The sequence below is a fragment of the Chlamydotis macqueenii genome, chromosome 13, assembly GCF_036417535.1.
Source record: "Chlamydotis macqueenii isolate bChlMac1 chromosome 13, bChlMac1.mat, whole genome shotgun sequence".
NCBI classification, from domain to species: Eukaryota; Metazoa; Chordata; class Aves; order Otidiformes; family Otididae; genus Chlamydotis; species Chlamydotis macqueenii.
Genome location: NC_141568.1, coordinates 9,967,633 through 9,979,989, shown reverse-complemented (window position 1 = coordinate 9,979,989; position 12,357 = coordinate 9,967,633). Strand labels below are relative to the sequence as shown.

General features: G+C 41.0%; 1 protein-coding gene across 3 annotated transcripts; it reads right to left on the bottom strand.

Annotated features, from left to right (window-relative positions):
* Positions 1-599: 599 nt before the first annotated feature.
* Positions 600-5,594, bottom strand: PDP2 (pyruvate dehydrogenase phosphatase catalytic subunit 2). 3 transcript variants are annotated; one of them, XM_086758442.1, is made up of 2 exons: positions 5,532-5,594; positions 600-2,716 (listed from the first exon to the last, which is right to left on the bottom strand). In XM_086758442.1, the coding sequence occupies exon 2, from the start codon at positions 2,658-2,660 to the stop codon at positions 1,056-1,058; it is 1,605 nt and encodes a 534-aa protein (XP_086614568.1). In that variant the 5' UTR covers positions 2,661-2,716; positions 5,532-5,594; the 3' UTR covers positions 600-1,055. The 3 variants fall into 3 exon arrangements, with proteins under 3 accessions (XP_086614568.1, XP_086614570.1, XP_086614569.1); XM_086758444.1 differs by lacking the exon at positions 5,532-5,594 and adding an exon at positions 5,210-5,346; XM_086758443.1 differs by lacking the exon at positions 5,532-5,594 and adding an exon at positions 4,246-4,286.
* Positions 5,595-12,357: the final 6,763 nt, after the last annotated feature.

Below are 12,357 nucleotides of genomic sequence, written 5' to 3'. Positions count from 1 at the left end.
CTCTAGAAAGCACAGTATAAAACAAAACTGTTGTAAAACACACAGAGTTTATGTTCAGAGATTAGGATATACATTCATTGGAGAAAATAACTCTGCACCTGTAAGGAAAAGCTGACATTGAAATGCAAGAATAAGAGTAAAATAAAGACTAAACATATTTTGGTGAACATTAACTTGTCATCACTGTTATTTTTCTCTTCTAAGTCAAACTTGAAGAGAAAGGTGCTCTCTTGTGCTGTACTTACATTTAGATGAATTTTTGAACTTTTGGATCTGTCAAACTTCATTTAAATTACAGTTGGTAGATTTGATGCACAGCACTTCATAGATCAATACTTATTTAAAGGGTATTATTTTTTTTTTTAAGCAAGTTAGATGCTTAAATGTTTAAGTCTAGTACTGTTAATTCCTAAACAGGGAACTCTGAAGTCCCTCATGTACATTTGACCTGTAAAATGAAAATATGATTTTGTTTTATAGCTTAAAGAAAAAAAAATAGGAAAAAACATGTCTGACAATCCCAGGGCTGTTTGAACAGCCTTCTTTAGTGCTGTCTTCACATGTACAGGGCAATTCGTTAAAGTATCTGACACATCAAATAAAGGTTTGCTAGTTTGTTTATTTAATTCAGTTACAGTGCTTCAATAGGACACCACTCATTTTCCACAAGAGCAGAGTCTTTCTTACACTCCATGCATCTACAAGCATTATCCATCTCTCTATCCAACTGTACCAGTCAGAGATAAATTTGTCTTGTTTGTTCATTTGGAAAGTTTTACCAGTAGTTCTCATAGAATCAGAACTGGGTCAACAATCTTTAGTTCAGTTACATTTCAGTGAACTTTTACCAAAACCTTTTTCTTCAGTGTGTACAGACCTGGAAACCCAGGGAACTTTCACCAAACTCGCTTCTAGAAAGTTATTTTCAAGACTAGTATGTAACAAAAAGTTTTAGGATCTTTCAGACCATAACACTGGCTTCACTATCAGAGAAAAAACAATAATGGTTTTGGTATCAAAGTTGGCTAGTGGTATAGAACAGCAGCAGTGCAAGTCTATTTATTGTTTCTGTAGTAATTTTCAATTGTTTCTGAATTAAAATACACCACAGTAACTGTGATATCATCTCTGTACATTCTTGCAAGGTCTTCAGGCAGTGTCAGCATTGCAGCAAGTTTCTCTTGGTCCACCTCCCCATACTCATTACTTCCAATTGCATGCCTTATTAAATGAGTCGCTATGTTCTGATCAAGTGAGGCAATGCCTCTGTTTTTCCTCTGAAGTAACAAGTGGTGCATATAACCCAAATTAACTGGTTTCTCAAAAGCCAGTTGTGGTTTCTGCACATTAAGCTCTGCAAGGTGTCCAGCAACAAGTTTTACAACCTTCTCATTACTTAGCATCTCCCATAGTCCATCTGAAGCAATAACTAGAAACTTATCCTTGCCTCTTAATTTGTGGTATGTGACTTCAGGCTCTGCAGTTAAATAAGGGGGTGTATGGTAGTTTGGAGGAACATACTGATAAATATTTAAAGCCTCAACATCACAGCTATTCTCGATAACACTGTGTTGCAATTCTTTACTCCATTTTAATTGCACATCTCCAAAAGCTCTAGAGGGAATGAGAATCCCCAGTAATCTGTCATTGACAAATAGGGTTTTCTCCTCAGATCTAGGATGTTCTCTCTTCAGTCTTCTAACTTCAGATTCATCGAAGGCATTGTGATCTCGAGTTAGAGGGAGAGTAGACCACGTTCCATCTTCTTCATGAACCCCTAAAATTGCTCTGCAATCACCGGTATTTGCAACATGTAAGTGAACACCGTCAACGTGAGCTACACAGGCTGTTGCACCAGAAAAAGCTACTTGAAGGGCAATATTTCTCATCAATTCATTTTCCTGAGGAGCCTGAACTTCCAGTGATATGTCCGAGTCTAACCTTTTGAATGCACATATCATAGCTTCTTCTAAACTAAATCCTGGCTCAGCATCTAAGTCCAGTAAATGCTGCCAGTAAACTCGGAGGTTTTCAAAATATTGTGAAGTTATTTCTCGATACTCTATATCACTTGGATGCTTGTGCCACTGCAGAATAGGCAGAACTGGTTTCATGCACTCCACAGCAAGCTCAATCTCTTCCAAGGTTTGCCGAGACATCAGAGAAACCGCTATATAATGAAGTAGTCTCTCGCTTACTGCCTGAGCACATGCAGAACCTGCATGACCATCGAAGACTCCAAACATCATCCCTTTGGTCTGCAAGCAAGTGGCTGCACTTCTGCGATCTTCACTAGGGGTGTTGGATGCCAGTTGGTTGCTTTCAAACCTCAACACAGAATTTGCATTTTTACCATTCAAATGCAGTACTTTATGGGATAATTCACCTGCTCTGAGTATATCATTGATTTGTGATGGAGACAACTGGAAAGAAAATTGTTCTTCTTCAGTGGAAGTGTGTCGGAATGCTTTTTTTAAGGTGAAAATATTGTCTAAGCTGCAGCTCCCAGCAGGGTAGAGACATGTTTTGGAGAAAAGAAGCTTCCATTTTATCTTGTTTCTATTTGGAATACAGATGGAGTATAAACGTCCTTTTCCTTGTAAAACAATGCTGTTTCTTGCTGAGCTTAAGATCCAGGATGAAACAGTTCTTGACATCATAAGTCACTCCACAGATAGGAGCACCTTCCTTCAATAACACAGAACGTCCTTACAGTCTGGAATATAAGAATAGGAAAGGTATAAAATGTAGAAGGTTCACAAGAAGCTTTCTATATAGCAGTATAAAAACAAGTCTAGAGCTCACAGAAATATTCAGAACTTTTTTTTTCCCCAAAGACTGCTATAGATAGAGGCATCTTAAAAGTGATACAATTTCCATCATTTAATTATAACCTTGGTGAATTTAGCTTAGGATATGACTGCCCCTCTCCAGTTATCTCCTCAGAAAAACTACTTTTATTTTCCAGGCATGTTTATCCTCATTGTGGCAAGGCTAAGAAGAAATTCCAACATTAAAAGAAATGTAATCATAAAAACTGTTCAGTGAAAAGCCTCATCTGATATGACACAGAACAAACACATCCAATTAGTTAGAAAATAGGAACTTAAGTGACAATGCACAACTTTAAAAGTCTGCTAGAGTACAACTCTATTAATACACTCTAAATAGCAAAACCAAGAGAAGATCAGTACTCAGACCCCATGGAAAAACAGAAAGATATGGCAAATTGATGATTTATATGAATTGCCATGATCCTTACATCTAGAATGAATTCGTCTACCTTTCCAATTCTGCTCCAACTTATAAGCTTGACACTTTTTTTTTAACCTTTTAGCTCCCTTTTTTACCTTTGCACAGCTGAAGGCAGATTCTACTGCTGGTAAATTAATGCATTTATCACAGCACTGTGCACTTTGATGCAATGGAAGTTATAGCACAGTTGCATTGACAACTTTTTATTATTAGCATTTACAGGTTTACAATTTGGCTTGTTCATTTGGAGTGCGATTAGAACAAGTAGCTGTGAGGAGCTCTGCTGCCAACAGCACTAAAACCTAGGGCCCTTGAGCAGCTAAAGGTCTTCAGTTACCATGGGAAAAGTCCATCATATTGTCTCCCACTTTAAATAAGGTATTTAACCTGTGGGAAATTGCTAAATAAAACCGGTGCTTACTCCACAACAGAATTTTGCCCCGTGGATTTCAAAGCTACCTGTATAGTAGCACTGCAAGTACAATTACTCCCAAAAGATCATGCTAGCAGCCAGTTAGAACAATATAGTTTTCTTCGAGCACTGAACCACTTTCGAGTGGACTGTAGCACTATGTGCTCTAGGTCTCAGGCCAAAGATGGTATCTACTACTGCAATATTGTTTTTTTACCAGGGCATTTAATGCAAAATAACATGAAGCCAGCCCAATCAGTTGCATAAAAACTGTTCTAAGAAATCAGCAGGAGCTAAAAACAAACTCGAACTATTCTAAACAAAAGGCCTACTGATACAATCCAAGGACTTCACTGAAATTCCATTTGGAAAACAAAAGTAACATGTCACAAAACATTTCTGAATTGTACCCCCCATGCTTAACAACAGGAAAGTGCAGATAAGCCTCCACCGACAAGGACCACACCACTGTAATTCTGGGGACTCTATGAGGACAGACAAAGACGCAGCATAATTTTTCTGCTGATGTCAGGACAGCAGATGGAAAAGGCGGTGCTAGTTCATTGCTCGAGGCTTACCTGCAGTCTCCTGAGACACTAGCATCTCCAACACAACCAACACCTTTTGTTGAACTGCAGAGACAAACAAACCAAAATAAAGCTAGTTGGAAGACAGCTGACACTGCTAACTCCAGCATCAGCTAAACTCAGTGCAAGACAAGCCTTCACGTTTGCCAGCCTTTCCCAGGCCATTCCCCATCCTGTTTTTTTCTTCTTTCTCTTCCTGCTCTTCTGAGCCACATGAGATTGAAACGACGACAACTTTCACGCTCTTGTCTCAAAGAGACGATAGAAACAGTGTTTTAAACAAACTTACTGTTCAGGTTAATTGACTGACAGACATAGATAGCAAGGTGGTGGGTTTTTTTTTTTCTAGCAGCAGTTGCGTAATACCATTTAGAGATGTGTTTGCCTAAGGTCAGGTAGTATCGATCAATCCTGGAACACATTTCTGAACCACCCCTACTCACTGCTTGCAACTACAGTTTTCACATCCTCAGGCTCCTACTCAGTCCCAGACTCCACTGCTTCTCCCCAGCACGCCCACCCGCACCCATTAGCCATTCCAGCACAAGCCACGCTAAAATACGGCAGCAGTGCTAAAAAAAGCAAAGTGCTAAAGACCATTAGGTAAGGGCCAATTACATAAACCTCGCGCTCCCTGCTTGGCAGGCCTCCACTTCACCGCCAAACGCGGCACTTCCTCCTCGGGGGAACGGGTGCGATCACTGGAACCCGCACTGCCCCGCGACACAGCCCGCTTGCTGCTCTGAAGTCAGAGTACTGGGGGCTCATCGAGGAGGACCCCCCCCTTTTTCAAATAAAACAACATCTACCCGTTACATTTAATTTTACAAACCCCCCCATTCCCCTCAGGCACGCTCCCCACACTGCCCGCACACTCTCTACACACCCAACCCCTACCCCCGCACCACACGCCCACTCCCCCACACACCCCATCACACACACTGCCAGCCCCTACCGCTCGCACACCCCCGCGGGCCTTTCCCCGCGGAGCCGCCCCACGGCCTTCGCGCCCCCACGACTCGGTCCTCCCGCTGCCGCGAGGGGCTGCCCCTTCAGCAAACTCCTCAGGCCCGGCTCGCCTCGGCTCCGCTTCCTCTGCCCCGCTCAGCCGGTGCCACAGCGGAAGGGCGGCGGCCCAGGCGAGCCCCCGCGGCGCGGCGCTCCCCGGCGTGACTCCCCCAGAGGCGGCCGAAGGGCCCCACTGGCAGCGGCGGCGGCGGCGACGCTCTTTTCCCGCCACCACACCCCGCCCCGCGCAGGACCCCGGGCGCACCCACCAGCCGCAGCAGCCGCCACGCGACCCCCGCAGTCTGCAGGTTCCGGACTCGCCAGCGCGGCGCGGGCGGTGCCCGCTGACTGACAGCCCCGCCGCCCAACCCGCGCCTCCGATGCCAGAGCCGCCCCCGGCGCCCCACCCCGAGTAACTGCCGCGCCGGGGGGCGGAGCGCGCGTTCGTGTCAGGAGTCGGCGGGGCGGGTCAGGCGCGCGGAGCTGAGCGCGGCTGCTCATTCCCTTCCGCCATTTTCGCCTCAGCGCCGGTCGTTTCTCGCAGCGGCTCCTCTGTCGGCAAGCCCGGGCGCAGCTGCGGGGGACGAGGTACCGCTCCCTCCGGAGCTGCCGCCAGGCCCAGGAGTGAGGAAGGATCCCGGGGGCGGGGCCCCGGAGCCTCCCGTCGCCTCAGCTGCCCCGCGCTTGTCGGCAGAGCCGTGCCCGCGGCTGCCTCACGGCGCCGGCGAGGTACTGAGGGGGGGTCAGGCGGCCTCAGCCCGGAGCTTCTCGCTTTCCTGCGTATTTTTAAGCGGAAAAATAACGTGAGCAGTAAAAGCAAGCAGATGAGATGCGTTAGAAAATAAAGCATCATCAAGAATTTTTTCCCATTAATAGAGTTCAACAAAAGGTTATTCCTTTCAGGGAGAGTCCTTAGGATTTTCGGTAGGTTGGTTTGTTTTTTTTTTTTAAATACAATTCTACACTCTGCTGAGCCCACCACCTGATTGAGGCTCAAAATTATGTGCCTTGTAAATCATGGAGAATAAAAACTAAAGGCTCGTTTTGCTGGCTCCCCGTTTTTGGTGTTTTTTATTTTTGTTTTGTTATTGTTTTTTTTGTTTGTTTCCGGGTGTCTGCTTGTCTTGGTTAAAACTTATACTAGGTGGTTTTATACCATGTAACAAGACAGGGAATGGGCCCAAAGTGCACGGTGGTTAATGAGTAGTTATTGCATATTATGGATTGGGTACTAAGTAGTCCTTGCTTTAACCTGTTAGAGTGATTTTGCAAAAGCAGAGGCTCACAAGTCACGAGAGGCTTTGATGCTACCAGTGCATTTTTAAATTTTCCTGGCTTGTACTGAAGCAATTTTCATTTAAATAGTGTGTTGCAGGTATTGTAGATAAGATAAATGTGTTCCCAGGTTATCTCCAGTCGAAGGATGTGCAAACATCTTCATGAGTCTGAGCTTTTGTTTGTTTCTCATTTTTATTAATACAATGAAACATAGTTTCATGTCAAATGGAAGATCAAACCAAGAGAAAAAAGTAGAATGTCACTTTAAAGAAAAATTTCAGGACAATATTTTAGGAGACAAGAAAACAATTATCTTAAGTTTGACATAATTATTTTGTTTGTCTGGCAAATCTGCTGAGCTGAAAGAGGTCACCCACAGCAGCCCTTACCTGCATCTCTTTGGTTTGCTCTATTGCTTGGACATACCAACAGTAGTTCCTGGGTCTCAAGGCACTCTTCATTCTGACCTACTGATTTTTTTTTCATCTTTTGTACCATTTTCAACAGTGATAAAACCTCAAACAGCAGCCTAAAAACTAACCTGACGGCTCTGGGTTTCCTGTGCTCCCAGCATGTTTTAAGTGCTTCTCTTCAACTGAAAGCTATTATTTGTTGCTCACATGTTCATGCAGCGATTTCATAAACTCATATGCATAAGCTGAAGTAATGTAGGAAATCTGTAAATGAAGGTGGAGCAATTAACACTTCTGCAGAAGAAGGTGTTGCTTTCATTCCATATTTTCTAAGCACAAGAAGGAGTACCATATTGAAGGCTTCCAAGAAACGTAACGCTTTTCATTGTTTCAATGTTTATATCAAGCACTTCACAGGACTGGATATTAAGTTGAACTGAGATTTAGATTCTGCTTTGGAGTGTTTGGCTATACTGATGAACCAGAGTGATCTATAATTAAAGTTTTAAAAAGTAGAAATGCTACTCTTTGGTATGATTTGAGGACAGAAACAGTATTGCTCAGGTTTGTAGTATTTTTGCCCTCAGGAAATCTAATTAAAATGGCAAATTTCTGTGGCAACAGTGGCTTGGTTGCCATAGTGCTGTATCTTGTTAATTTGCATTGAAAACTACAACTCAAGTTTATTTAAATAAAACTAATATTTTTTTTTACTTCCTTGTTTATAGGTGAGCTAATGTTCAGTATCAAATGTCCTGTGCCAGGAGAGAGTTCTTACCAGTATTTATAAGCAAATGAGTGTAATTCCAGGGGCATTGTAGTAAAGTGCAGTGATAGATTATAATGTAGCAAATGCTATATTTAGATTTTTTCAAGACATAATTTTTTCTGTTGACATATAAAGTCAGCGAGTCTGATTTTCTTTGGAAATACGTGTTTGTCCTCATGCCTATGTTGCTTGTTTAGGCCATGATCCAGTTCCCATTAAAGCAAATGAGAGTTTCAGCAGACTTCAGTAGATTTCAGACAAAATGAAGTGTTTGTTTGAGCCCAAAAGGTCAGCTTGAGAAAGACCATTGCATTAAACAGGTTGTGATCAGGCCACTCAAGCACATGGTGGCTTTACTTCTGACCTTGAGGGATGAACAAATATTAAGAAATTGCTTTCTTTCTTGTTATATTGCATACCTCCCATTGCATACAGGGACTCGAAATAAGCTTAGGTTTACTGTTCTGTGATCTTTTATGCCTTGATTTAATTTTAGATTTTATGATGATCTTAATAGTAAGGCAAAAATGACTGCTATTATTCGTTATCTTAGCTGTATCGAGTTCCTTAATGCATTCTTAAAGCATTAAGAATGATCTGAGGAGCTAAGATTAAATTACAATATACTGAAGATGCTGACACCATCACAGAAATAATTGCATTTGTTCTACTTCATCAATTCCCAAAATCTGTTTACAAAGACAAAATTAAATTACTTTGTACAGCCTTTGCAAAGCTGCAAAGACATATCTCAGCAGGCTGTTCTGAATTTTAAATATTTTTTAAAAAATTAATGAAGTATTATAGAAGATCCATAAACTGATATACCTGGAGTAATTCGGGTAAGTTAATACAGAAGTACCTTAATTATTCAGTAGTAACAGAGCGGATTTGCACAATGAGCATTTTCATACACAGAACTGGACATAGACGTCTGCAAAACTGATAAGAAAAACTGTCTCCTTGGGAGGGGGTGCAGGGAGATGTCCCACAAATCATAAACTTTGCTTGAGGTTTTTAGCACTTAGTATTCTGCTTTGAACAAAGCAGCAGCCAACTTAACTTTGGGAGCAAGCATCTATGTTGCTGAAAGAATTCTAGCTAACTGAAGTTCAAATAATTGTGATTCCACAGTAACTGGACTCCTAACAGCACTATATCACCCTTTCTCCCTGAAAAGCCAACACTGTCCAGAAGAATCAAAAAATATAGGAGGCAAAAGAGGTCATGTGTATGCATCACTTGGAAATGGCATATGAAACTCTGCTTGGTATAGCTCTGACAGTTTGGGATAATCAGGTCTTTAGCTGAGGTCAAGAGACAGCCAGAATGTATCTGGATGGTGGAAGAACAGCCGTTTCTAATTTTTCATGTCCTTTTATAAAAGGAGGCTAATTCTGTGACTAACTGGACAGGGAAACTTAAAGCTTTCTACCTGACTTCCCTTACACTGATATTTGGGGTTTCCTTTGTTCCCATGGAACATAACTTTTTTTTCCCCCTCTTGTTTGTTTCGGCAACTGGCTGTAGCTAACTTGGTGCAACATATACAGCTTCTGCTTCCAGAAGCTGCAAACAGATGCACATCAGTTACTGCTTCCTTCACAGCAGGTGCTATGATGGATTATTTTCCCCTAACTAATGGATATTCAGGAAAGGTGTGGGACTCCTCGGGCTTGATAAACATTTCTTGTTATGGGGACACACAAAGAACAGAAACATCAAATAAGTTTGAAGCAAGTTAAAAATCATAATAACATTTCTAATAACTAACTAATCCTTTTCCAGAAAGCTGACTAGTAACAAACACAATTTGAATCCAAAGACAAGTGGTATAGTAGAAGTTTTCCTGAAATGGAGAGAAAGACTTAGCCTAGCGATACACTTTAGAAAATAGCTGTAGATCCAAACCCTTTGGAAATTTATGAACGACCGTCATGCGGAGGAAGGTAGATCCTTTGAATGAAGACTCTCTAGTCGGTTGTAGAAAGTAAAGATTGAGTCAGAACTTACCTTGGCACTAAAAGCACAACAGTCTAGCTAACCAGCTTTTTGAAAGGAAGCTAATACAACGCCAGTCCACAAAACACTTGGATACTTTCCTGCTCAGACCCTTTAAAAATGCCAGCTGTTTACTCTATGTATTTTGCCCCTTGAAGAGTGAAATACATTTCATTTGTTGTATATCATATTTCGATTTTTTGAATTTTCACAAATTAGCACCTTAGATGCAGAGATCTCTTTTCATAAACAAACAAATAGGAATGAGTCTGGGAAAAACAAATTTCCTCTAGGTCTGTTAAAACAATTGCATTTTCCTAGTTTGGTTACAGCAAATTCCAGCCTTTGATCTTCCTATATAACAAAAAACAAATACTCAAATGCTTAGGAAAGCAAACAAGCTGCTAGAAATGTCAATGAATAGAGGAAAACACAACAAACAACTGCAGGAAAAATGCCATTCCAACTCTCCAATTTAATTTAACCTCTGCTGTTACAGCAGAGGCTAAGCAGCGTGTCTGTATATGAAGTTGCAGGGGTTAAACTGCAGATCTAGTTTAAGTTAATGTAATTGGTCTGGTGCAAAGGCCCATCTTGTTGCTGTAATTGGATCTGAACTCCACATATATAATTTTCACCAGACGTGGCTTCAAATTGGTTTGAGTTAAACTGAAATACATGTTCAGTTAAGGCTCTGTGCCAATGTAAAAGTGAGTTTAAATTTATTGGAGACAGCTTACAAGTGCAGGAAAGTCTTCTGGCTCGGCATAAAGTGTGCATGTGTAGAAAAGTAATTATATTCCTCTCCTCGCTCTCCTTCCACCCTCTTCCCCTCCAACAGATGAACAGGCTGAGCTGACTCCTGAATTGCTGCATTTAACATGCCGCTGTATTCATGTGAAATGAAATGAAAGGACGGTTTGCATTACTGTGTTGCTGTTCACAGCCTGGAGTGAGGGGCTGAAATGTTACTAAAATTTGAATGTAATGCAAGTAGCAGTGTAAATGGAACATCAGAGGTATAAACATTCTCTGCCTTACAGCCATGCAAATTGGGAAGTTCTGTTACAGTCAGTCACGTTTCATCAGTGTGCTGTAGTTTCTCACTTACCTCAGGATAAGTGAGAAAATCCTTGAGACCCCCCCACTCTTACAGACAGTGTAGAGCAACATGTTTTGATACTCAGTGTCTTTATTAAATGGTCACTTTTGCATGCAGAAGGCATTCCGAGAGGAAAACAGCTAATCTGAGGTATAAGATAACATCTCATTTTTTCAGGCTTATCTCTGCTTTTTTTCCTGAAATGCTCCCTTTTTTATCTTTCTGACCTTTGGACACCACCAAAATCACCATCTGGTGACAAAATACCTTGCAACACTTTTCCCCTGATGCTTATGTTTGGGTTAATTTACACTCATCATAAAATTTATCATTATAGATCACTGCTACATCATATCAACTGTATCACTGAAACTGCCTAAAAATATTTGTTTGCAGAGGATAGGAAAAAAAACTAAGTTGAACCTTAACTGTAGCTATTGAAGTTAAATAGTGAAAGTTAACAGTGTGCAGTTAACTAGGCAGAAGTTATCCAAACTCTATCAGTGAAAAGAGGAACAAAAAATTATAACTGATTTATTGAGTTTCTTTTGTAAGATTGATTTTTATGTGATAAAGGAGCTTCAAGCCAGCACAGGAATTTCAATTACACTCACTCATACCTTTCAAAATAACAATTGTCGAAGTCAAATTCTCTCACCTGTTGTTGACTGAATTGGTCTTAGAAATTATTTAAGCATTAGGTGTTCAATTGCTTTAAGCGTTGTGGTAAGAAATGGAAACAGAAAGCCACTAGATGGCATCTTTAGTCTAGCTTTTACAGCTGTGCAATCTCAGTCACTGTCCTAAATATAAGGCCTCGTGTTTTCTCCATCATGACAACTGCGATCCTATTACAAGTTAGGCTAAGTCTTGCTGGAGTAGTTAGATTCAACTGCTATTTTTCCTTTAACATAGCTGGTTGAAGATAAGGATAGCACATTCTAGAATGCGAAAGACTTCAATGGAGGAGCTTTGCTGAGTAATGTTTGTGTGCAGAGGAAGACAGTTTAGAAGGAAAACACAGAAAATGAAGTTTCTGCAAATCATCAGAAAGTACTGATGCATAGCACAGGTATTTGGCCCTACGAATTGCCTTGGAGGGGGACATTTATGTTAGAGGTGCTAGCTAGAATACTGCTAGGAGTTCAGACAAGCAAACTGGTAGCACTGGCTTGATTCCTATCTTGCAGAATGCAGCACTTCTGTAAACTGGTGGTCGTGTCTGTATATGCAAGCACTGAAATATAGCTCAGATCAAAAGTAGAATTATTTAATAACAGAAGTTTGTACTGTTACAGTTAGTATCTTCTGAGGGTCTCAAAGCATATTATAAATACATTACACAGTCCTTGGGTCTCATTATCCTCATCTCATGGATAACAAGATCAAATAATACTGGTAAAAGAAATAAAAAAGTTCTTGCTGTAAAGCTCTCAAGTTAACTATATTTCAACCAATATATTAACAAGTCAAGAATCTATATGAAGAATACAAATGCATATAGTCCCTTGTACCTCAGAATATTATTACTA